The sequence below is a fragment of the Rutilus rutilus genome (assembly GCF_951802725.1).
Source record: "Rutilus rutilus genome assembly, chromosome: 9".
In the NCBI taxonomy this organism is placed as follows: domain Eukaryota; kingdom Metazoa; phylum Chordata; class Actinopteri; order Cypriniformes; family Leuciscidae; genus Rutilus; species Rutilus rutilus.
Genome location: NC_140223.1, coordinates 9,019,464 through 9,046,070, shown reverse-complemented (window position 1 = coordinate 9,046,070; position 26,607 = coordinate 9,019,464). Strand labels below are relative to the sequence as shown.

Here is a 26,607-nt window from a genome sequence, read left to right as displayed (position 1 = left end):
CAATTGTGTCTGATTTGGTCTCATTCGCTACACCTACCAGTTTATGTTGTTTATCTCGCAAAGTCACAAACTGCCCATTCTAGGAAAGATCGACACTAAATAAATCTCTTATGGGTCACTATGAATAACGTATTAACAGTCTGGTCCGTTACTGTAAACCTTTATTTTTGCTTGATGCTGCACAGACGCACGTCAGTATCAGTATAAGTGAGTGTAACACTGGCCAGCACAAGATTCTCATCTGTGGCTTTAATATTTCAAAAATACAGTGCTATGCATAAGTGAATACACCCATGCTAAAGTTGACTAAAAAGAGGAATAAAAAATCATATTTTGGAAATTGAACTTAATGCCTTAATTAAAAAAATTAGGAAAAATCCAACCTTTAAGACACCAATTTTCTTTGTGAATGAATAATGTATCGTAAATAAATAAATGTTCTTCCTTAAAATACATGGTGCATAAGTGAGTACACCCCTATGTTAAATTCCCATAGAGGCAGGCAGATTTTTTTTTTTAAGTATTTTTTTTTATTTTTTTTTAGGATACTATGCATCCTGATAAAGTTCCCTTGGCCTTTGGAATTAAAATAGCCCCACATCATCACATAGCCTTCACCATACCTAGAGATTGGCATGGGGTACTTTCCATAAGATCATCTCTCAATGCAAATCAAACTAGCTTTTAGGCTAACTGAAATAAAACCATGCCAATCTCTAGGTATGGTGAAGGCTATGTGATGATGTGGGGCTATTTTAATTCCAAAGGCCAAGGGAACTTTATCAGGATGCATAGTATCCTAAAAAAAAAAAAAAAAAATACTTAAAAATAAAAATCTGCCTGCCTCTATGGGAATTTAACATAGGGGTGTACTCACTTATGCACCATGTATTTTAAGGAAGAACATTTATTTATTATACGATATATTATTCATTCACAAAGAAAATTGGTGTCTTTAAAGGTTGGATTTTTCCTAATTTTTTTAATTAAGGCATTAAGTTCAATTTCCAAAATATGATTTTTTATTCCTCTTTTTAGTCAACTTTAGCATGGGTGTATTCACTTATGCATTGCACTGTATATATATATACACACACACACTGTATAGTGGGCATTTTATGTTATTTATTTTGTTTTCTCTTTCAACACACTAATCTGCATATTTTAACTTGAATGGTTTTAGCAGCCTTCTTATTTTTTGAATCATGGATGGATTTGATGTACTGTTACGTCTCCTTACCAAAAGCAATAAAAGAAGGTTTAGAATTACTAAATTTTGCTTTGTGAATATGATATTTCCCTAAAATGATCAATAGATTAATTAGGTATATTTCTTTCTGTTTTTTACTTTTATTATCATGGAAACCAAACAATACATCCTCCCACAACAAACAAAAATCAGTAACAAGTTTAATAGTAATGTATCGGGACATATCTTTCCAGAAAGTGATGGTGTAGGGACATTGCCAGAACAGGTGTACCATTGTTTCTGGACATATTCCACATAAAGAACAGTTAACACATATGTCAAGCTTAAATCTAAGGAGATAATGCTTAGAATTATAATATCTATGTATGATTTTGAAAGAGATTTCTCTTACTTTATTTGTAAGGAGGTATTTGTAAGGAAGGATCCATATATTACCCCAGTTCAGGTTGTCAACAAAGTTAGACCATTAGGGAACAACATTAGGGGTACTGGTGACATCTCTCTGGAATAAAGACCGAATATTAAGATTATTAATCCTCGTTGTAGTTGCGAAACAAATATTACAAACTGAGGTCAGTTTATGGTCCAAATCTGGTAGGCAATCTGGTTTTCCAGCCCCTTTTAAGATAGTTAAAATACCAGATGGGATGGCATCCATAACAATTGCAAACTCTCTTGGGGTGATTGAAATAAAACCAAAAAAAATTCGTAAAGGTTTCGAAGCTTTCATGACGCAGTTAGAAATCGCCCATCGCCGCCATTTTCTACAATCAGATGATTACAGTCGTTGAAAGCTCTTGAGTTCAGACCGACACAGTAAACATCAGTGGAAGTATATAGCCTAATCAGAAGATTATAAATCATGGAAACGGGTGTCTTGACAAAAAGTTTTGCTCTGCTTTGCTTTTTCTTTCTTTGTGGGACTTCGTCTTCAGTTGAAACGGGTAACGTTAAATTATTACATTTTGCTGAGTTTGTTGGAGAAAGTGAAAGTAACATTTTACGCATTGGAGCAACAGAATTGAAATTTGATTATGAATTTATGTTACATAGTACATGGAATTTAAAAGTGTATCTATACTTAGCCTATATAATTAAGTAACGTTATATAGGCTACGAGTTTTGTCAAATAAAAAAGCTTACTTTCCATAATTTGACATCGATCAACATGTCAGCGGCACTACAGCCCTGGCCGGGCAAGATACATTTGTACCAACATATGATCCAACTTTCACAATTCCTTGAAGATTTTGCAGACATTGAGAAGAATAACAATGTAATCTTCCACAAAGATTTGGGAAAATCTGACAGACAACTTTGTAAAAGCAAAAAAATAAGTCCTAGTCGATTTTACATGAACTTGACTGTGCCAGATTGTATATAGCACCAGGAAACAGATGCGATTATTAAACTGGTTTGCAACAAAGTAAACCTATGCCGTGCTGCTTACTACTGTTGTGTGAATATATACGAAATGCCTATTATGAATGAATGCATAGGCTATTTCTATAAATATTACTTGATATTTACATATTGTTTTCTTTGCTTGAACACTGATCACACAAGTGACTAATTACGTTAAAGAAAACTGAACACAACCGATGAGGAGCCTTGGAGAAGCTTTTATGAGAATAAAAAGTCCAACTTAGACAACATTTCATGTATTGTTGTCTACGTTCTTCTTTTTATTCTATTGTCTGTAGAGTGTATATAAAAATAGTTAAGATACTATTTAAAACGAATTACATGGTTTATAATCTTAGCAGTTCATTATTATTGTCTAACCTGTATAATGACTGATATCTGATGAATTGCTTTGTTCCTTTTTTGTAAGTTTTGGACAAAATCGTCTTCTAAATATGTAGCCTAAAATTATTATTATTATTATTATTATTATTTGAGTTTATAACTATAAATGAGTTCACTTAGTAATACAGTAATATGTTTGTCATAAAATAATTTATAAATGCTTTATTTTTAGGCTATAACCTAACCTTTTACAGTTTTGGATAAAATAGGCCTACATTTTTTTTGCATAATTTTTACTTAATGTATTTTCATCGTGTTGAAAAAGTTTGTTATGAATAAAATAAACCACTTAGGAGGAGTAGCTAAAAACTCAATCTGAAAAAAAAAAAAAAATCCACATTCAAACCAAAATATCTTTCTATCTGCCATTCAATCCTGTGTGGTCCACTCTCAGTCTTGTGGTCCACTCTCAGTCTTGTCATTATAATTTCCTCCCGCCTAGTCCTTTCCTTATATTTTTTAATACTGACAGATTTTTGTATTTTATGATATCCCCTTCCTTTCATGTCTTCTTCCCACCATTTCTGCCATATTTCTATACTTTTCTTTCTAATCACTGATTTTCCTTCTCCTTTTCCAAGTGGAATTGGAACTGTTATTTCCTGCTGTAATGCATCTTTTGCTAGTTTATCTGCACTTGCACTGTATATGAGGTGGAAAGACAGGTGTTTAAAGATGGGATTCAGGAAGCAGGGCAGAAGTGGAATCTGATGGGGATACTGGGAACAGAAGGAGAGGGAGAAGGGATAAGAATCACCAGAACTGCACTTTTTAAATTTCTTAAAGACACAGGGTTGTTGGGTAGAATATGAGAACACTTAAATAGCATGATGTTACACACTCCTGTACAGTAGGCGGTATGCACCTAAAAGCTGTTTGCAATCCGCCATTAATCAAGAGAAGAAGAATTAGAATCGAAACTTAAGATTTTATTTATTTATTTATTTATTTATTTTATTGATTTTAAGAATTACAATTACAGTCAGGGGGGGTACAACGAGTAAAGCAGATAAACAAACATAAAATACATACATAAACAGCGACAAATTTACAAGTTAAATAAACATTTTAAAGTGTTTATATTGAGACACACTTTGCAGCTTTCTTATTTTTCAAACCCAATATTGTGTTTAGGTATTGTACAATTTCTGCTCTTAAAATGAAAAATAAAGGCTTGTTTCCTCCAAATTTACTCTTATGAATACTAAATTTCGCTAACAGAAGCAGCAGATTAATTAAGTAATATTCCTTATGAAAGGATTTGTCATAAGCGAAAAAAAACACAAATAATACATTTTTAAAGCACAGTTGAAAGCTTGGCATGACATGAGCCTTAATAAAGGAACAGAAATCTGACCAAAAACAAATGGTATGAGGACAACTCCAAAATAAATGATAAAATGTTTCATCATGTAGATCACAAAATGTACAAACTGTATCAATATCACAATTAAATCTGTTCACAAGGTAATAATTACATGGGTAATATTTATAAATGAGTTTAAGTGAAATTTCTTTGATTTTGTTCGTGATTAAATATTTGTGGGGAAGTTTCCAGATATTATTCCATAACAGATTATCAGCATAACCATTCCAAAATGATATAATAGCAGGTCTGGAGACAATATCCCTTTGGAGCAAAGCCCTTACACAACGATTATTATTTTTCGTACAGGAAAGAGAGAAACAGATACGGCCTACTTCAGTATCAGCAGGATCTAACGAGTATGGAGAGAGCAGAGGACAGGTGTTTTTAAGAAGCATGTTTAGACCAGAGGGAACAGCATCCATAACCACAGCAAAGTCCTTAGGAGTAACTGGAATATTATATTTAGAAAGGAATTCAGAGTAGGTCAACATAAGACCTTCATTGTTATACAGTCGAAACTTAAGATTCGTAAAGGTTTCGAAGCTTTCATGACGCAGTTAGAAATAACCAGGAAATAACCCATCACCGCCATTTTCTGCTATCAGATGATTAGGCTACAGTCGTTGAAAGTTCTCGAGTTCAGACCGACACAGTAAACATCAGTGGAATTATATAGCATAATCAGAAGATTATAAATCATGGAAACGGGTGTCCTGACAAAAAGTTTTGCTCTGCTTTGCTTTTTCTTTCTTTGTGGGACTTCGTCTTCAGTTGAAACGGGTAACGTTAAACGATTACATTTTGCTGCGTTTGTTGGAGAAAGTGAAAGTAACATTTTACGCAACCGGTCTAAAAAATGCATTGGAGCAACAGAATTGAAATTTGATTACGAATTTACGTTACATAGTACATGGAATTTAAAAGTGTATCTATACTTAGCCTATATAATTAAGTATATAGGCTACGAGTTTTGTCAAATAAAAAAGCGTACTTTCCATAGTTTGACATCGATCAACATGGCAGCGGCCTAGTTATAATATTACTGTTCATATGCTCGATACCAGGATTAGCCGCCTCAAATAAAATTTTCAACAGAATACAATCTGGATATACCAAAAAGTAACCTTAAAATAGTTAAACTATTTCAGATCCAAGTAGGCACACATTTTTATTAAATGGCCTTCAGCTAAGTATATAGGTCGGGTTTTTTTAATTACAAAAGATTTAAGCCTTAATTGCCTGTTTAGTTTTTTCTGTAACTGAAATGTTTTGAGACTGTTCTGCGTGTGCCTAACTCACCTCATATTTGATCTGTTCTCTCCTTCAGAAAATAATCACAGATTTTCCTTCTCCTTTTCCAAGTGGAATTGGAACTGTTCTTTCCTGCTGTAATGCATCTTTTGCTAGTTTATCTGCACTCTCATTGCACTGTATATTATATGAGGTGGAAAGACAGGTGTTTCAAGATTTAGGAAGCAGGGCAGAAGTGGAATCTGATGGGGATACTGGGAACAGAAGGAGAGGGAGAAAGGATAAGAATTACCAGAACTGCACTTTTTAAATTTCTTAAAGACACAGGGTTGTTGGGTAGAATATGAGAACACTTAAAGGAATAGTTCACTTTAAAATGAAAATTCTGTCATCATATACTCACCCTCATGTTGTTTCAGTCCTTTATGAATTTCTTTCTTCTGGTGAACAGAAAGGAAGATATTTAGAAGAATATCAGTAACCAGACAGTTTCTGGTTTCATTGACTTCCATAGTATATTTTTTTCCTACTATGGAAGTCAATGAGACCAGAAACTGTCTGGTTACTGACATTCTTCTAAATATCTTCCTTTCTGTTACGCAGAAGAAAGAAATTCATACAGGTTTGAAACAACATGAGGGTGAGTATATGATGACAGAATTTTCATTTTAAAGTGGAGTATCCCTTTAAAGAAATAGCATGATGTTACACACTCATGTAGAGTAGGTGGCGGTATGCACTTAAAAGTCGTTTGCAATCGCCATTAATCAAGAGAAGAAGAAGGAGAATCGAAACTAAAGATTCGTCGAAGCTTTCATGACGCAGTCAGTGTTGCCAGATTGGGCGGGTTCCCGCCCAATTGGGCGGTTTTGAATTTGATTGTGCGGGTAAAAAAGGGTTTGGGCGGGTGGACAAAATTTGGGCTGGTTTGGGGTCAGTTCGGCGGTTTTCAAACATCTACATTTTAAAGTCTAATTGATTAAAAAACTAAACTAAAGTGTGCATGTAGTCCATAAAATCAGTCATCATGACATTACTGTACACACACGCGCGCCCATGCAGAGTCAGCTGGCGTTAGTGTTGACATCACCGACGAGCACGCACTTTTAGCCAATCAGTGATCAGCAGGCAGATGCGATTGAGCGCGATAAGTTGTAGCTGTATATTCAAGTGATCGCTAATGCCAAAGTGATAGGCTAGCTAGCTATAGCCTACTAAACAGTAAGTTTTATCTACACAGTAAAGAGTAAGATAGTGAGCAACTCTAAAAACGTACACCTGGTGGGAGATAGATGGTGAATATAACTCTGAGGAGAGCACAGTTGAATGACTTGAAATGAAATGAAATGAAATATGGGACGTGAAATATGTCCATGGCCATGTGCACACTAACCTAACTTTACCAGAGACATTGGCAACTTTTACACCGTCCAGATTGCACTATACTCGACCCTGACAGCTGCTGAAAAAGGTTTGAATCAACGATGAATGAGTTTGACTGCTAAATTCTGCGTTATGTTCTGCAATGTGTAGCCTACTTCCGAGGGTTAAAGTAATCGGTTCATTTCTTGATTGCCGTTTTGACAGTGTCCATCTGGACATTTTAGTCATATTGGCTAATTCTCCTTTATTATTGCCCTGTTTTGATCTGTTTTCCTGGAATTTTATTTTTTATTTTATTTTATCATTGTTATTTTGTTTTAAGGAGATAAAAATTGTGCTTATCAACCTTGAATGACATGGTAATGAATTTATATCATATTATTTTGGCGGCAGTAAAATTTTGGGCGGTTTTTTCTTGTAGTGGGCGGGTTTTGGTGAGCTTTTGGGCTGGAAATCACCGTCCCAATCTGGCAACACTGGACGCAGTTAGAAATAACCAGGAAATAACCCATCACCGCCATTTTCTACAATCGGATGATTACAGTCGTTGAAAGCTCTTGAGTTCAGACCGACACAGTAAACATCAGTGGAATTATAGCCTAATCTGAAGATTATAAATCATGGAAACGGGTGTCCTGACAAAAAGTTTTGCTCTGCTTTGCTTTTTCTTTCTTTGTGGGACTTCGTCTTCAGTTGAAACGGGTAACGTTAAATGATTACATTTTGCTGCGTTTGTTGGAGAAAGTGAAAGTAACATTTTACGCAACTGGTCTAAAAAATGCATTGGAGCAACAGAATTGAAATTTGATTACGAATTTATGTTACATAGTACATGGAATTTAAAAGTGTATCCTTATGTAATGGGGTGACCCTTTTAGGGTCTTCCGTTCTGTGTAGGTGGATGGAGCTGGGCGGAAGTTAAGCTCACGGCCCCTTTAAAAATGCGGAGATTCCCTTTCACTTCCGTTTTCTCTCTGGCATGGTACGCTCACGGCCCTTTAAAAACGCGGAGATTTCCTCTTACTTCCGTTTTCCTTCCGGCATGGTACGCAGGCTGCATTCTTTTGTGTCGCAAGAGCAATCTATTATGCATCAAGCATTGAGCGCGTATTAAGTGTTGTAGACCTGCATAAGTTGGAAATCCCTTTTTTAACTTTTGCCGTGGGCCTGTGGATGTTCAATTGCATTAACATATATCAAGGTATGTTACTGCATTGATATGTTGCTGCAATTATTCTTTAATAGCGCCGTTTTTAATGATGACTCGTTTATATAGTGTGATCGAGGCAGTATGGGTGGTTTGTTCACTGTTCTCACCGAGGGCCAGTCAATTGTGCTGTAGGTAAGTTGATATGTTATTTTGTAAGTTGTTTGTTAATCAGAGATGTAATTTTAGATATAGTGTATGCGTGGTTAATGACCAAATTGAGTAACTATTTTTATAGAAATCTGCCCGCTGTTGTTTTGCTGCTGTGTGGCGGCTCGCTAACTGCGACCCGTGGTGCTGTGTTGTGAAGACTGAAGAGGGTGCGCGCTCAAGTCCCACCACGGTCTACTGTGATTGAGAAGCGCACGTGTGTGTTGATGCGAGCGTGTGTTTGTGCGAGCGCACAGTTGTGTGAGCGGGGTTTTATGTGTGTGCGTGTGTGAGATGCGAGCGGGTGTTCGTGTGAACGCATGTTTGTGCGAACACGTTTGATGTGAACGAGTCTTTATTTGAGTGTGTGTTGAGGCGAGCGCATATTTGAGTGAGCTCGGTGTGAACGCGTGTTTGTGGTGGCGTTTGTGTGTATGGAAGTGTGTGCGTGTGCTGAAATGATTGGGTATTGAATTATTTATTTGTTATATTGATTGATCTAATTGTATTTTCTTTAATTTGGTATTACTCTTTTTGTTCTTTTCTTTTGTGGCTAATTGTGTTCTTGAGTACTGTGGGTGGTTATTGCCACCGCTCTTATCTACTGTCAATTCTTTTACAACTACCATGGGCTATTAGCTGCTGGGATTGGGAGGATTTATTTAATTCATTTATACCTTGTTGTTTATTGTGTGGATTGTGATTTTTGGTTATACATTTGTATGAAGGTGTGAATTGAGGTGGTTTGAATTTAATTCATTTGGATATTTTGTTTTCTTTTCTTTCTCTTTCCCAAATGTGACTTATCCCAAGGGATATTGATATTGACGGTCCAAGATCCAATTTTACAGGTGGCCACTTTGATTTATTCTTTTCTTTTGTGTGAATGTTGTTGTATTTGTAACTTGTGTATTTTTTTCTTATAATTTTTGTATGATTATCCTTTTACTACTTTGGTGTCAAATAAAGATTGTACGCATCTCTGCTTGTTTTTTTCCATTTATTTGGAAACCCTGTAGTTGGGAGCATTTACAAAACATATTCTATATCTTAGGTGGCAATAGCCTCCGCTCACATTTGGCGTAGTCGGGCAGGGTTTTGTACAGGCAGAGGTGTGTACTTCCAATCTTGGGACACTTTGTATGTGTTTGAATTTGGAGGTGTATTTGTGGTTTTTGTTTTTGTTTATTTGGATGTTTTGGGTGAGTGTTTATTTTACAGCGGCAAAGCAGCAGCGGGCAGTGATCAAGGGAAGCTTTCTCGAGACTGGCAGTTTGTCAAATTACCCGTGAGTACGTCTTTCAGGTTTATTATTATTATTTTGGTGCATTTTCCTAATGGAGAGTGAGTTGGAAGATCTGCGAAGACAGGTTCAGTCCTTGCAGTCAGAGAATGAGCAGTTACAGCGTCAAGCTAGTTCTGCAGCAGGGCCCTCGGTTAGTATTAGCTCTGCCTCTGATACACATGTTCGCGGTGTGGTGGATGCCCCCAGGCCCATGGCAGAGCGTGTCATTCTTGTCCCCAGAGAGAGACGATGTTCCATGTTTAGTGGAAGGGATGATGAGGAGGTGTTTGAATGGGTGGAGGAGATTAAGAGTAATTTAAGGGCTCGAAATTTATCAGCAAGGGAGGAAGCTCTGTTTATTCTTGACCATCTAGGAGGTTCTGCCAGAAGTGAAATTAAGTTTAGACCAAGGGAGGAGAGGGAGGATCCAGAAAAGGTGTTTTCTGTGTTAAGGGAGTTATATGGGTGTGCGCACTCGTATATTTCCCTTCAGAAGCAGTTCTTTTCCCGTAAACAGGAAGAGGGGGAGTCCTTGCAAGACTTCTCGCATGCCCTTTTTGCTTTGATGGAGAAGGTGGTACAATGCGCTCCAGATGGCGTGCCTAATTCCGCTTCTTTACTCAGGGATCAGTTTGTAGAACACGTGATCGATAACAGCCTATGCCGTGAGCTTAAGCGCTATGTCCGGCTCCATCCACAGTCTACCATTTTGGAGGTAAGGAAAGAGGCAATTGGGTGGGTTGATGAGGGTTTTCGCCCTGATACACGGGAAAGAAGTTACTCCGTTCCATCTCTTGCTACTCAGTATAGAGTCCAAGGGCATAATTTACCCTCCCGAGGTCGAGAGAATCCGTCTGAGTTGGCTGAACTGAAAGAGATGTTGAGGGCCCAACAAGAGCAACTTAATCAACTCACCCAAGGTTTACAGCAGTTGCAGTCACAGCATGTTTTTAATCCGTCTAGGCGAGTTAACCCTATTATTTGCAGACGTTGTAACCAACCAGGCCATATTGCCCGAAATTGTGTTTTGGATTTTCGTAGATCTACAGAGCAGCAGGCATCTTTGTCACGGCCAGGTAGCTCTCTGAATCCTAGTAGGCCGACGGAAAACTTCAACCCCCTGAATTGATGAGCCACACTTCAGGAGGGGTAACCGTTGGCTCTCAGCCTGCTGAATTAGGTGGGAACCAGGCCCTTCTTAAATTATTAGGTAACTGTCCTTCTGTCACTGTTACTATGGGTGGGGTAGAGGTTCCCTGTTTATTGGACACTGGGTCGATGGTGACCACTATTTCAGAGAGGTTCTTTTTCCAGCATTTTGAGCCTTGGGGTAAAGAGAAGTTGCTTAGTTGTGGGTGGCTACAGTTACGGGCTGCAAATGGCTTAGATATACCATATTTGGGTTATTTGGAGTTAGATTTTGTTGTTCTTGGGAAGAGAATTCAGAGTAAGGGGGTACTCGTGGTGAAAGACCTGTCCCACTCTTCCTTACCGGGTGGGTTCCCTGGGTTGTTGGGCATGAACGTTATCCAGGAGTGTTATAGAGAGTTGTTTAGTCAACATGGTCATAAGCTTTTTGACCTTCCCACTGTGAAGGAGACTCCTGCATGGCTTTCTGCCCTACAGTATTGTAAGAAGACTGAAATTGATTTGTATGAGACCACGGAACGACTGGCTAGGGTTGGGGGCCGAGAAACTGTGCGAATCCCTGCTGATTCATTGCGTTTTTTGCCCGTTACGTTTTCCTTACCGGCAGGCCTTCCACCTGTGTTGCTGTTCGAGCCTTTGGGGAAAGAGAATTCGCTCCCTGCTGGCCTTTTAGCCTCTGTATCTCTCGTACCAATTGTCCAAGGGGTGGCCTTTGTACCTATAGTTAATGTAGGGGAACAGGACGCCCTGCTGCAGCCTCATGTCGCGGTGGGAACATTGTGTAAAGTGGAGACTGTTTCACAGTCAGAGGGGTGTGAAGTTGTTGTACCATCAGAGGAACAATTTTGTTACCAAGCCACTATTGCATTACAGGCGGTCGAAGTGGATAAAATGGAGGAGGCAATCCAGAATATGGATTTGTCTCAGTTGCCTCAGGACAAACAGGCTCAGGTTAAGTCCCTTTTGCATACATATAGATCTGTTTTTTCAGCTCATGAAGGTGATTTGGGCTGTACTAAGCTCATTACCCATGAGATCCCCTTGCTTGATACTGAGCCAGTACGGCAGAGGTATCGACGTTTGCCCCCTTCAGATTATGAGGTAGTTAAGCAGCATATTCACCAACTGCTGCAGAGTCAAGTGATCAGAGAGAGTTCTAGTCCGTATGCCTCTCCGATTGTAGTTGTGAGGAAAAAGGATGGTCAGATTCGTCTTTGTGTTGATTATAGGCAGTTGAACAGTAAGACACGGAAGGATGCTTTTCCTCTGCCCCGGATCGAGGAGTCCCTGGATGCCCTGTGTGGAGCCCAGTGGTTTTCCACATTGGACCTTGCCAGTGGCTACAACCAGGTTCCGGTGGCGGAGGGAGATAAGTGTAAGACCGCCTTTTGCACACCCTTTGGGTTATTTGAGTTTAATCGAATGCCCTTTGGGTTGTGCAATGCACCTAGTACCTTTCAACGGCTTATGGAGCGCATGTTCGGTGACCAAAGGTTCCAGACGTTGTTGCTTTATTTAGACGACATTATCGTTTTCTCATCTACCATTGCACAGCACTTGGAGAGGTTGGAAATGGTCTTTGTCCGACTTCAGCAAGAGGGACTTAAGGCCAAGTTAGAAAAATGTTGCTTTTTCCGGCAAGAAGTAGGCTACTTGGGGCATTTGGTGTCTAAAGAGGGAGTGTCTACTGATCCTGCTAAGATCAGCACAGTGGCAGAGTGGAAGCATCCGACCAATGTGACTGAATTGCGGTCGTTTTTAGGATTCGCAAGTTATTATAGGCGTTTTGTAGAGGGATTTGCTCAGTTGGCTTCCCCGCTACATCGGCTTGTTGCAGACTTGGTAGGGACGAAGAAGAAGAGAGGTTCTGGGAAGTCAATTGAAAGCGGTTGGACTGAGGAGTGTGAGCAGGGGTTTCAAATTTTGAAGCAGCGATTGGTGTCTGCTCCTGTTTTGGCATATGCAGATTTCTCCCTCCCATTTGTGTTGGAGATTGATGCTAGCCACTCCGGGTTAGGGGCAGTGCTTGGGCAGGAGAAGGACGGTAAGATGAGGCCAGTGGCATATGCTAGCCGGGGACTCAGACCCACCGAACGGAATATGCAAAATTATAGCTCCATGAAGTTGGAGCTATTAGCTTTAAAATGGGCTCTGACCGAAAAGTTTAGGGATTACCTTTTAGGGCAGAAGTGTATAGTTTACACGGATAACAATCCCTTGAGCTATTTGAAGACGGCCAAACTTGGTGCTTTAGAGCAACGTTGGGCTTCCCAGCTAGCAGCATTTGATTTTGATATTCGGTATCGCCCTGGCTGTGTCAACGGTAATGCAGACGCTTTGTCTAGGCAGTACACCGTGGTACCTTCTCCACAGCAAGAGTGCGGAACTGCTCTGCCAGCCATTCTGGTAGAATTGTTGGACAAGGGTAGGCCATTCGAGGCAGTACAGAGCACAATCTCTGCTTTTTCTACAACCTCAAAAATAGACCTGCGACAGGCGCAGGAGAAGGATTCAGTCATTGGTCCGGCTCTTGATTTTTTTTCTTCTAAAGTGTATCCAACGAAGGAACAACGTCAGTCTATGTCCAAAAGGTGTTTGGAATTGCTTCGTCAGTGGAGCCGGTTGTTCGAGAGAGACGGCTTGTTGTACCGTCACCTAAAACTACCTGATGGGGGAGAGGAGGTGGACCAGTTGGTGCTGCCTGAGGTTTTTCAGACAGAGGTTTTTCAGCTATTGCATAGTGCTCATGGCCACCAAGGTAGGCAGCGTACCTATGAGCTGATACGCACCCGGTGTTATTGGCCGGGAATGGAGGCTGATGTCCGGAAGCAATGCCAGGAGTGTAGTCAGTGTGCTGTTGCAAAATCAAATCAGCCAACAGCCCGTGCTCCATTGGGCCATTTGTTGGCATCAAGACCGAATCAGATCTTGGCGGTCGATTTTACCACCTTGGAGCAGGCTAGCGATGGAAGAGAGCATGTCCTTGTTATTACAGATGTCTTCTCAAAATATACTCAGGCTGTGCCCACACGGGACCAGAAAGCAACTACGGTAGCTAATATTTTGGTTTATGAGTGGTTTTATAGGTTTGGTGTACCTGCGCAAATTCATTCAGATCAAGGTCGAAGTTTTGAGGGTGCAGTGGTCTCCCAGCTCTGCCAGTTGTATGGAGTTCAGAAGACTCACACTGTCCCGTATCACCCTCAGGGAAATGGGCAGTGTGAGCGCTTCAATCGAACCCTTCATGACTTACTTCGTACACTGTCCTTGGAGCAAAAAAGGTCATGGACTTGTCATATAGCACAGGTATGTTTCGCATATAATACAACTCCTCACCAGACCACCGGTGAGTCACCATATTTTTTGATGTTCGGGCAGGCCCCTAGACTTCCGGTTGATTTTCTACTCTCGGCAGTGGACGAACCTGCAAGTGGACAGGTGAAAGACTGGGTGGTTGAGCATAGAGAGAGACTTCAAACAACCTATACGAGAGCAAGGGCTCGGCTAGATAGAGCTGCTGAGCTTCGTAAAAAGCGCCATGATCAGGTAGGAAGGGATTTTGCGTTGCAGGAAGGTCAAGAAGTTTATCTGCGGGACTATGGTGTCCGTGGTCGTCATAAAATACAAAATCATTGGTCTAGCATTGTTCATAAAGTAGTTAGAGCGCCTAGGGGTAATGGCGGTGTATACACTATAGCACAGGTAGATAACCCTTCCATGGTAAAACAGGTGCACAGGTCTCACTTAAAGCCAGTACCACACGTAGAATGCTCTGGCCACATGGCTGATCCAGGGTTAGGGCTGTCAGATGGCAACTTGAATGAGTTTTTAGCTTCCCCAATGGCAGTGGAAGAGTGGGATGTAGCCCTTGTAGATGTAATCCCTACTGCCTTGAGTTCAGCTGAAGTAGATCTACCACTGGAGCCAGAGAGGTTTGTAGAAAGTCCTGTTGAAATGGGGATTGAAGGTCCTATGTTGATTGATAATCCCGCAAGGGAGGGGGGTCGGCGCCAAACCACTCGGACTACTGCCGGGAAACATTCTAACCCTTATAATCTACCAAGGGCCACAGCAATAGTTCAAAATATACATGTGGGCAGAGAGCCGGTGACTGCTCCATTTCAACCTGGTCAGACTCAGGGTTGCTCTTTTCGTCCATGGTTGTAGATTGTATCATCGGGACGATGAAAGAAAATCCAGGGGTAGAATGTAATGGGGTGACCCTTTTAGGGTCTTCCGTTCTGTGTAGGTGGATGGAGCTGGGCGGAAGTTAAGCTCACGGCCCCTTTAAAAATGCGGAGATTCCCTTTCACTTCCGTTTTCTCTCTGGCATGGTACGCTCACGGCCCTTTAAAAACGCGGAGATTTCCTCTTACTTCCGTTTTCCTTCCGGCATGGTACGCAGGCTGCATTCTTTTGTGTCGCAAGAGCAATCTATTATGCATCAAGCATTGAGCGCGTATTAAGTGTTGTAGACCTGCATAAGTTGGAAATCCCTTTTTTAACTTTTGCCGTGGGCCTGTGGATGTTCAATTGCATTAACATATATCAAGGTATGTTACTGCATTGATATGTTGCTGCAATTATTCTTTAATAGCGCCGTTTTTAATGATGACTCGTTTATATAGTGTGATCGAGGCAGTATGGGTGGTTTGTTCACTGTTCTCACCGAGGGCCAGTCAATTGTGCTGTAGGTAAGTTGATATGTTATTTTGTAAGTTGTTTGTTAATCAGAGATGTAATTTTAGATATAGTGTATGCGTGGTTAATGACCAAATTGAGTAACTATTTTTATAGAAATCTGCCCGCTGTTGTTTTGCTGCTGTGTGGCGGCTCGCTAACTGCGACCCGTGGTGCTGTGTTGTGAAGACTGAAGAGGGTGCGCGCTCAAGTCCCACCACGGTCTACTGTGATTGAGAAGCGCACGTGTGTGTTGATGCGAGCGTGTGTTTGTGCGAGCGCACAGTTGTGTGAGCGGGGTTTTATGTGTGTGCGTGTGTGAGATGCGAGCGGGTGTTCGTGTGAACGCATGTTTGTGCGAACACGTTTGATGTGAACGAGTCTTTATTTGAGTGTGTGTTGAGGCGAGCGCATATTTGAGTGAGCTCGGTGTGAACGCGTGTTTGTGGTGGCGTTTGTGTGTATGGAAGTGTGTGCGTGTGCTGAAATGATTGGGTATTGAATTATTTATTTGTTATATTGATTGATCTAATTGTATTTTCTTTAATTTGGTATTACTCTTTTTGTTCTTTTCTTTTGTGGCTAATTGTGTTCTTGAGTACTGTGGGTGGTTATTGCCACCGCTCTTATCTACTGTCAATTCTTTTACAACTACCATGGGCTATTAGCTGCTGGGATTGGGAGGATTTATTTAATTCATTTATACCTTGTTGTTTATTGTGTGGATTGTGATTTTTGGTTATACATTTGTATGAAGGTGTGAATTGAGGTGGTTTGAATTTAATTCATTTGGATATTTTGTTTTCTTTTCTTTCTCTTTCCCAAATGTGACTTATCCCAAGGGATATTGATATTGACGGTCCAAGATCCAATTTTACAGGTGGCCACTTTGATTTATTCTTTTCTTTTGTGTGAATGTTGTTGTATTTGTAACTTGTGTATTTTTTTCTTATAATTTTTGTATGATTATCCTTTTACTACTTTGGTGTCAAATAAAGATTGTACGCATCTCTGCTTGTTTTTTTCCATTTATTTGGAAACCCTGTAGTTGGGAGCATTTACAAAACATATTCTATATCTTAGGTGGCAATAGCCTCCGCTCACACTTAGCCTATATAATTAAGTATATAGGCTACGAGTTTTGTCAAATAAAAAAGCGTACTTTCCATAGTTTGACATCGATCAACATGGCATCGAACAACCTAGTTATAATATTACTGTTCATATGCTCGATACCAGGATTAACGTAGCCGCCTCAAATTCATTTTTCAACAGAATACAATCTGGATATACCAAAAAGTAACCTTAAAATAGTTAAACTATTTCAGATCCTAGTAGGCACACATTTTTATTAAATGGCCTTCAGCTAATTATAGTTTTTTTTTTTTTTTTTTTTTATTACCAAAGATTTAGTCTGTTTAGTTTTTTCTATAACTGAAATGTTTTGAGACTGTTCTGCATGTGCCTAACTCACCTCATATTTGATCTGTTCTCTCCTTCAGAAAATAATTTTATCACATAACTTACACTTGTTTTATGCAGTCTATTTTATTCTTTTGGTTTACAGAGACACACTCCCTGTACTACATTTACACAGCCTTGTCCAAACCTGTCGATCTGCCAGGCATCTATGAATTCACAGCTATGGGTCTTCTAGATGAAAGACAGATTGACTATTACAATAGCAAGGAAAAGAGAAAGATTCCCAAACAGGACTGGATGAAAAAGTCTATGCAGGAGGATTACTGGGAAAAAGGCACCCAGTCAAGAAAGAGCAAAGAACAGTGGTTTAATGTGAATGTCAAAATTCTGATGGAACGTATGAGACACAATGATTCAGGTGAGAAATATTGATACATATTTACCTGCATATACATATCATTTTCATATTATATTGTTATTATCATCTGAAAAACATTTTGTTTTCTGTCCCTTTCAGATGTTCATGTTCTTCAGTGGAGACATGGGTGTGAAATTGTTCAAGAGGGAGAGGAGACTAAGTTTTCCAAAGGCATTGATGAGTACAGTTATGATGGCGTTAACTTCCTGTCTTTTGATGATAAGGTGTCTCAGTGGGTTGCCCCAGTTGTTGCAGCTGTTCAAACCAAGACGAAATGGGATAATGTGCCCATCCTGAACCAGTACACCAAGGGCTACCTGGAGAAAGAGTGTGTGGACTGGCTCAGCAAATTCAGAGAATATGGAGAAAAGGAGCTCAAAAAGAGCTGTGAGTAAATGTAGAGTATTTGTTGATTATCTGCAGCTGTCATAGAGATATAACTGATTGATAAACTGATTTCTGTGTCTGCAGCTCCTCCAGATGTTAAAGTGTTTGCGAAAAAGTGTACCAGAGACAAAACTAAGCTGAAACTCACCTGTATGGCCACTGGTTTCTACCCCAAAGATGTGACGTTGACCATTAGAAAATATCGCACATCCCTGCCTGAGGATGAGATTGAATCCACAGGAATCAGACCAAACCATGATGAAACCTTCCAGTTGAGGAAGCGTGTGGAAATCAAGGAGGATGAAAAAGCAGAATATGACTGTTTTGTGTCCCACAAAACTCTCAAAGAACCAATTATTGTCAAATGGGGTAGGTAAAGTGAAAGTATTTAATCATTAGAGTAGGGATCTTTCCTCCGAGGAAACACTGGTGGAAGTGCCTACTTGAAACAACTCGAAAGCATGATGTGTAAGTTTTTAGTGACCAATTAGCTTAGTGAAATTAGAGTTACATCTCAGTGTTTGTGAGCATTATGACACCTGCAGTGTTTACCGAGGGTTACACTCACAGATTGGATGGATCACGTTTGTGTCGGAGACTCTGGGTCTATGAAAGAGAAATTATGCCACATAGAAACACTTAAAAAGTGAAAACAAACACTTGTGATCCATAAATGTGTCTCTCATAGGATAAGTGCACAAATGTCTCATGAATAATTATCAGTACACCATAATGAGAGAAAATATCACAACCTATGACATTGACACTATGAAGATTTTAAACCTGAAAGTCAAAGATAGTGCCTAGATAAGGATTCTATTACAATTAAAATTACAGACGAAAATGTTAACATCCATTAATGTGCTACACAAAAACCTTTTAAAATCTCAGAAAATGTAGTTTAGTGTTTTATGACACCTTAAAATAACTCTTTTATCAACAATGGAATTAATTTTTTTAAATGTAGTAAACATTTAGACTTTACATACAGTAACTTTGTCCATTTATTATTATTTTTATTTATTTTTTGCAGATGGAAAATGCATTGACTGCAAAGAAGGCACTTTCCTGGTTGTTGGAATTGCGATTGGAGCTGTAGTTGTAGTTGCTGTTGTTGCAGGGCTCGGCTTTTACCTTTATAAGACTAAAAGAATTGGTGAGTATTACAACATAAATACAGATTCTGGGAACAATCTTTTTAATAATTTTCTCTGATAAACTTTCTTCAACTGACAGGACCAAAATCTTGAAATAGTCTATATTAATTATTTGTGCTGACCAGACTTCACTTGTTTATCTCTGCCTCTGACAGCAATGCATGTAGATAGTAACTGTATTTGTAATCCTCTATAGGTTTAAATAGAAAACCAAAACAGGTTATTGTTAATGGAGCAGCGCAAAATCTTCTCCCAGGTAAGCTTTCAGAGAGGACTGAAGTGGAGTAAATCAGCATTTCCCTTTAGATAAGTATTATGGGGTGTTCACACATACAAAAATGTTATCACTAGAGGTCCTGTAGTGGATGCTTCTACTGCTGGATTCCCCAATGTTTTTGATGGGCTGCTCATTGGCCAAAACATCTGACACAAATTGAACAGATTGCCGTTTAAAATGCATAGTGACTATATTCTGACAGGGAATGTTTTCTGCTAATTAATGATGAACATTCTCGGGTGCTGTTCCCAAAAGCATCGTCAGCCAACTATGGTTGCAAGATAGCAACATAATTCAACGATTTGGTGTTTCCCAAAACCATAGTTCCAATGAATATTCACAAACAGCATCACATAGATTTGTGGTTGAAACTACAGCTCATGACCTGTGGTTAGAAGCATAGATTATTTTTAGTATGACATGTGGACTTACATACAATATGCTCTTAAGCAAACTTAGGCTGCATTTACACTGCAAGTCTTAATGCACAGATCCGATCTTTTGACCATATCTGATGTTTTGGCCTGCCTGTTTACATTACAGAATTCTGAAGTGAAATAAAGTAGCCCTGTTATATATATATATATATATATTATTTTTTTGTTTTTATGAATTCGAATGAATTAACCAGAGAGAGAGAGAGAGAGAGAGAGAGAGAGAGAGAGAGAGAGAGAGAGAGAGAGAGGAGTAACCAACCTAATAGTGACGCTTGTTGGCTTAATTACAGTGAAGTTATCACCTCATTGCTGAGAAATATAATGTAGATTTCATTAGTGAAGCTGTTTTATTTATAACAGTCACAGGCTTCGAAAACCAGCTACTGAAATGTTTGGATGGATCTACCAGGGTGGCACGGAGTGACAACTGACACCCTTAGAAAAAACATTGCCACCCCAGATTTATCCCTATATAAAATATAAATGGAAGCAGTGTTTTCTGTAACACTGTTAATTTATTAGCTAAGATATATAAAATTTCTGTTGTCAGTCGAAGCATCTATACTGTAGGACGATACATGTCTTATTAATGAGCTTTCTGTGTTTATATCTTCTTTTGTATTCCTCTTTGGATTTCCCAGCCGGAAACAGCAATGGACATGCACCCAATGGAGGTAAGCTGTTAACAGTGCAGGAACAGCAGAAAAAGCTGCTGATCATGTTTTCTAAAGTAATGTGCTTTAAGTTGTGTGTAGCAACTCATAATGTAATAAAAAAGCAACAATGATAATGGGACATAATGGAATAAGAGGTTTGTAAAGTAATAATTTTAGTTTTGTAAGGTAATAATTTTTAGTTATTGGAGCTCAAATTAATAATGATTTTTTTGCTGACCAGACTTCACTTGTTTATCTCTGCCTCTGACAGCAATGCATGTAGATAGTAACTGTATTTGTAATCCTCTATAGGTTTCTCAGATAAGAAGCCTTTAAATGCACAACTAACAGCGGTTAATGCTAATGGAGCAGCGCAACCTTTTCTCCCAGGTAAGCTTTCAGAGAGGACTGAAGTGGAGTAAATCAGTATTTCCCTTTAGATAAGTATTATGGGGTGTTCACACATACAACAATTGTATCACTAGAGGTCCTGTAGTGGATGCTTCTACTGCTGGATTCCCCAATGTTTTTGATGGGCTGCGCATTGGTCAAAGCATCTGACACGAATTGAACAGATTGCCGTTTAAAATGCATAGTGACTATATCCTGACAGGGAATGTTTTCTGCTACTAATGATGAACATTCTCGGGTGCTGTTCCCAAAAGCATCGTCAGCCAACTATGGTTGCAAGATAGCAACATAATTCAATGATTTGGTGTTTCCCAAAACCATAGTTCCCAATGAATATTCACAAATAGCATCACATAGATTTGTGGTTGAAACTACAGCTCATGACCTGTGGTTAGAAGCATAGATTATTTTTAGTATGACATGTGGACTTACATACAGTATGCTCTTAAGCAAACTTAGGCTGCATTTACACTGCAAGTCTTAATGCACAGATCCGATCTTTTGACCATACCTGATGTTTTGGCCTGCCTGTTTACATTCACTTTAGACAGGACTGGTATCCAATATCTGTTTACATTAATTCCCTATACACTATAATTCTACTATACACAATCGTAGACCCTGGTTTTGAATGGCCGTGCTATTTAAATTATTTATATAATTAATTTTGGGTGGTCATTATTATTTGCCAGCATGGACAAGATAACAGCTGCATGACTCATGAATGTTTTGAATTATGAATGAATTGAATGAATTAACCAGAGAGAGAGAGAGAAACCAACCTAATAGTGACGCTTGTTGGCTTAATTACAGTGAAGTTATCACCTCATTGCTGAGAAATATAATGTAGATTTCATTTGTGAAGCTGTTTTATTTATAACAGTCACAGGCTTTGAAAACCAGCTACTGAAATGTCTGGATGGATCTACCAGGGTGGCACGGAGTGACAACTGACACCCTTAGAAAAACATTGCCACCCCAGATTTATCACCATATAAAATATAAATGGAAGCAGTGTTTTCTGTTACATTGTGTTTTCTGTAACACTGTTAATTTAAGTACAGTAGCTAAGATATATAAAATATCTGTTGTCAGTAGAAGCATCTATACTGTAGGAAGATACATATCTTATTAATGAGCTTTCTGTGTTTATATCTTCTTTTGTATTCCTCTTTGGATTTCCCAGCCGGAAACAGCAATGGACATGCACCCAATGGAGGTAAGCTGTTAACAGTGCAGGAACAGCAGAAAAAGCTGCTGATCATGTTTTCTAAAGTAATGTGCGTTAAGTGTTGTGTAGCAACTCATAATGTAATAAAAAAGCAACAATGATAATGGCACATAATGGAATAAGAGGTTTGTAAAGTAATAATTTTAGTTTTGTAATGTAATAATTTTTAGTTATTGGAGCTCAAATTAATAATGACTTTTAAATTGTGGCAAATGTATCACATTATGAACTCACCAAAAACATTGTCAAATTGTAATAGTTTCTATAACAAAACAGTTGTATTCTTTTTAAGGCACAACAAACATTGATGCATTTTTATTTTAGTTTTTGAATATTAAATGCACTAGATTTAAATAATTCCTGTATTTATTATTGTTATTTAAGGGGTTTAACAAAAATATATTACATGAACCATTTAAGATACCTAACCCTAACCCTAACCCAGCTCCTAGAGAGCTATGAGGCAGAGTTTAGCTCCAACCCCAATCAATAACGCCCATGCCATAACACTGCATCCACCATGTTTCACGGATGACAGGATATTCTACAGATCATTATTCTTCTCCATGCACATCTTTTCCTATCATTCCTTTCATAAATCCTCTGTATTTACTGGGGATGTGCATTTTTCCAAAAATATTGTATTTGAATATTTGGGCCCATAATTTCTTTTTTATATTTGATTATTTGTTTATTTAAAGGGTTAGTTCACCCCAAAATTAAAATTGTCATAATTTACTCACCCCAATGTTGTTCCAAACCTATATGAGTTTCCTTTTTTCTGCTGAACTAAAAAGATATTTTAAAGAATGTTGGTAACCAGACAGTTGAATGGTAGCCATCGACTTCCATAGTATTTTTTTATTTTTGGAAGTCAATGGCTACCGTCAACTGTCTGGTTACCAACATTCTTTAAAATATCTTTTTAGTTCAACAGAAGTATTTTTTGTCTGGAAAAAATCCTCCGATGACGCAAAAATCGTCATTTTGCGTCATCTGAGGATTTTCTGGTCAGAGGCTAAAGACTACAGCCAGTAGATGGCGTTGTTCCGCATGTTTTCAGCCCGCCCATAGAGGGAGGGATCTCACTCACAGAATGTACACACAGTGTCAGCTGTCTTTCTTTGGAAGCTAAGCTAGCAGGCTCTTGTTCTGTGGAGAAAGCTGAATAGTAGGAGAAAGCTGAGTAAGTAGGGGTAAACAACAACATCCTCCTTTTCCCGGACTTGTCCGACGGGCGAGATCGTTCAAAATGTACGGGATTCAGCTTTGGCGTTCTGCGGTCGCCATTCATTGTTTACATGCACACCTTTTGTTTCAATCTAACTGAATTCATTCCGATTGGTGAATCTGAATGTAGTGTTTACATGAACGCTAAACAAGTGATCGGTTGATGTGCGTTTTACCATTGCTAAGAAAATTCCCGCTCCTCCGTGAGAGATGCGAGACCCGGCGCGTCTCAGCAATGACGCCACCGGCCTCGCGCCGTTCTCCCGCGGCCGTCAGCCTCATCCTGCTCGCCACAGTAAACATGATGAATGGCGACTGTAGAACGCAAAAGCTGAATCCCGGACATTTTGGCCCATCTCTAAATCACTGGCAAACTCATCACGTAGGCTAGCCTTGTTGTTTTCAACTACGCACTCTTACCGGTAGGCGTGGCCTCCTAAGGCAGCGAAGCAAGTGCATTCTGGGAGTTGTTGTCTTTCATCCACATAAGACAAAAATGCATTTTCTGGCTTTTCTCGGTCTAGAAAGCTCCAAATTAAAAAATTTCTTCACATTTCTTCTACTTAAATGACCTATTTTAAATACACATTCATCTTCCCAGAGGTGAAGTATCCCTTTAAAGGTGCAGTGTGTATTTTTAGCGCCATCTTGTGGTGAGGTTTGCGAATTGCAAACAGCCAGTCACTCACGGCCTATCCCTCCCTTTGCAAACTCGAAGGAGAAGCTACTGCGTCTTTTTCTGCTTCTCATTCAAGTTAGTGACGAAACGCGCTCTGTAGTGCTGTTTGTTCACTGTCGGCTACGGTAGAAACATGACGTCACAATATGTCGACCTTCATAGAAGGGGGTGCCGGCGGTTATGTAGATATAAATGACTCATTCTAAGGTAATAAAAACATAACGGTTCATTAAGTAAGGACTTTATACACCACTGAAAACATAGTTATGGATCTTATATTGCATTTCTGTCAATAGATCCTCAGAATGATTACACATTGCACCTTTAAGACATAAAAAATAATTTAATTTTAATAAAAAAAATATGATTTGTGCTCATGATTATGTAGACAGAAAATAATTATTGTAAACATTAATTTATTTATCCATTATTACAAGTTGCTAGTGTTAATGATGTAATTACCTTTCTTATACAATAGGCTATTTATGTGGATAAAATAAAATTTTGTTTTGAGAAATTGCATTAACATTTTATTGATAACATATTACATTATGTGCAATTATTATATATTTATATACCACAGCAGTGGTCCATTTGTGGCAACACTGCACAAAAGTGAACTTTTCTTGCTGTAGTTTGGTCATCACCAGTTTCAACAGAGATGCTCAAAAAAGATGTTTGGTACAATGACTGTATGAGTTTTGAGTCATAAAGTACAATGTAAATGTGATTGTACATTTACATTGTGATTGATATAATTTGATTGATTATACAGTATATTTATATGTAAGGTTAATTGTAAAATATTCATAAAATATATAGCACACAATCTTATAAGTAGTTTGAGACTACAACTAGATCAAGATTTGCTTAAAATGTCACAAATTGCAAGGAAATTGTTCTCATGGCTAACAACTTCTGTCTTATTGCAGGAAGCAATGGAGCTGTCTAAAGGAAGGCATTGTCCAAAGCAGTAATAACCTGGCATATGTATGCAAGAATTATGCTCAAGGATCTAATCTGTCACATTAAAAAAAAAGTTTTTCTTTTTGTGCCACAGGAAACAGGAAAAGTAATAACTAGGTATCTCGGGTATCATGCTTCCTTTTTTTTTCCTCTCTCTTTGGTCATCAGATGATCAACTATATGCATTGTTTTCCTGAGTATGTGAGATCTTTCCAGCTGATATTGAAGGTGTTTGATTACATTTTTTGCCTTTGGCAAATCCTTATATCCAGTGCGAATTTCACTGCATTTAAATATACATTTAATCAGTCCATGCATTCTCTGGGACTTGATCTGAACCTTTCGCTAGCACTTGCTGTATAAGTGTGTTGTAGTTACGCTTTGAAAAGTAATGTTACAGGGTTATTCTGATATACCTCTGTGGTTTCAAAACAATTGTTTGTTGGAAAATTTGACTTTGTTGATTGCAGAAAAGCTTTATTTTTAGGGGTTCATGCACAATATGCAGAAACCCTGTTGTAATTGTTAAGATTTTTCATTTTTAATTTTAATTTTTTAAATTTAATTTGATTTTTTATTACTGTGCAAACCAATGATTATAATTGTACTATAATTGTAGTATTTCTATACTTACTAATAAAGTTCTTTTCTCAAGTTTGTCCTTTGTATTCATATTTAGACATAAAATCACTGCTATAACATGACAATTGTGCCACAATTATTGTGAACCCTGAAAATGTTATACAGAGGAGATTTGGAATAAATATTTTGTTACCATCTTTTATTTCAAACATCTGTATCTACAACGTGTGTGAGCATGCTTAGGGTGTATTAAGTAGTATTGTTTTAGCCTTTCTTCTGTGTATGTGTTTTAGCCTATAGATTTCATACAATAAAAAGTCGTTGATGCTGAAGCTGTTCGAGCTCAGTCCCATCGCGGATTTTTCAAATGTAGTTGAAAGACAAACTTCTGAAACCTATTTCTTGGTATTTGCTTGTCGAAAATTGCTAGCCAATTTTCATAATACATTTCACACAATTCTACATTTATACCTTTATTACTTATTATAATTTTATATTATTATTAGTAATAATTAAAAAATAATTATTAAAATAATTAAATATATTATTAGTAGTAGTATTATTATACTTTATTATATTATTATTTATTCCTTTATTATATTATTACATTTATAAAATTATATTTAACTCTGCTGGCCATTGAGAGGACACTGGTCAAGTCACTGGAAAAGATGGCTAGTTGGTACAACAGGGTCACAGAGCATTTTCTTGAAAAGGAACGTAGAATTTACGTATAAATAAATGGACAAGTTTTATGATGTGGGCCGAAAATGAGCTTCCCTTCTTTGAAAGACCAGCAGCCGCGACTGCTTTCAAGCTGCATTGAGACTGACATTTGAACCTTCAAACCGTTGGTCGCCATTTAAGTCCATTATATGGAGAAAAATCCTGACATGGATGACATGGCGGTCACTAAATTATCATGGATTTTTTTATTTGAAAGTGAACTAATCCTTTAAGTTTATTGTAAACTGACATTAAAGTATATTTTAGTTCACATTAATTTCTTGTCCAGACATTGAGCAGTGCACTTTAACTATATTTCAAAGTTGTATTAAAGTCCCACTTAAATTGTTCCAAAAATCACTCTTAATGTCAATTTATTGCATTTTATTTATTGCATTTTATTATTACACTGTGTCCTAACTAAGGTATCTTAAATCTGAGGTTATATTTAAATCTTTTAATTACTGTATTCATCCTTTATAATGAGAACCCATGAGCAGGTCCACGTGGAATCTGCTCCTGCAGAACGTCACAG

The 26,607-nt window shown here is 38.3% G+C and overlaps 1 protein-coding gene across 3 annotated transcripts; it reads left to right on the top strand.

Annotated features, from left to right (window-relative positions):
- Positions 1-1,983: 1,983 nt before the first annotated feature.
- On the top strand, positions 1,984-25,421 carry LOC311296744 (H-2 class I histocompatibility antigen, Q10 alpha chain-like). 3 transcript variants are annotated; one of them, XM_084418629.1, is made up of 10 exons: positions 1,984-2,154; positions 17,061-17,333; positions 17,433-17,720; positions 17,805-18,089; positions 18,754-18,876; positions 19,074-19,133; positions 20,233-20,265; positions 20,560-20,637; positions 21,845-21,877; positions 24,731-25,421. In XM_084418629.1, exons 1-10 carry the CDS (start codon positions 2,073-2,075, stop codon positions 24,748-24,750), a joined length of 1,275 nt encoding a protein of 424 aa, XP_084274755.1. In that variant the 5' UTR covers positions 1,984-2,072; the 3' UTR covers positions 24,751-25,421. The 3 variants fall into 3 exon arrangements, with proteins under 3 accessions (XP_084274755.1, XP_084274756.1, XP_084274754.1); XM_084418630.1 differs by lacking the exon at positions 1,984-2,154 and adding an exon at positions 6,872-7,879 and having other exon boundaries at positions 16,604-17,333; XM_084418628.1 differs by lacking the exon at positions 1,984-2,154 and adding an exon at positions 7,508-7,724.
- The last annotated feature ends 1,186 nt before the right edge of the window (positions 25,422-26,607 follow it).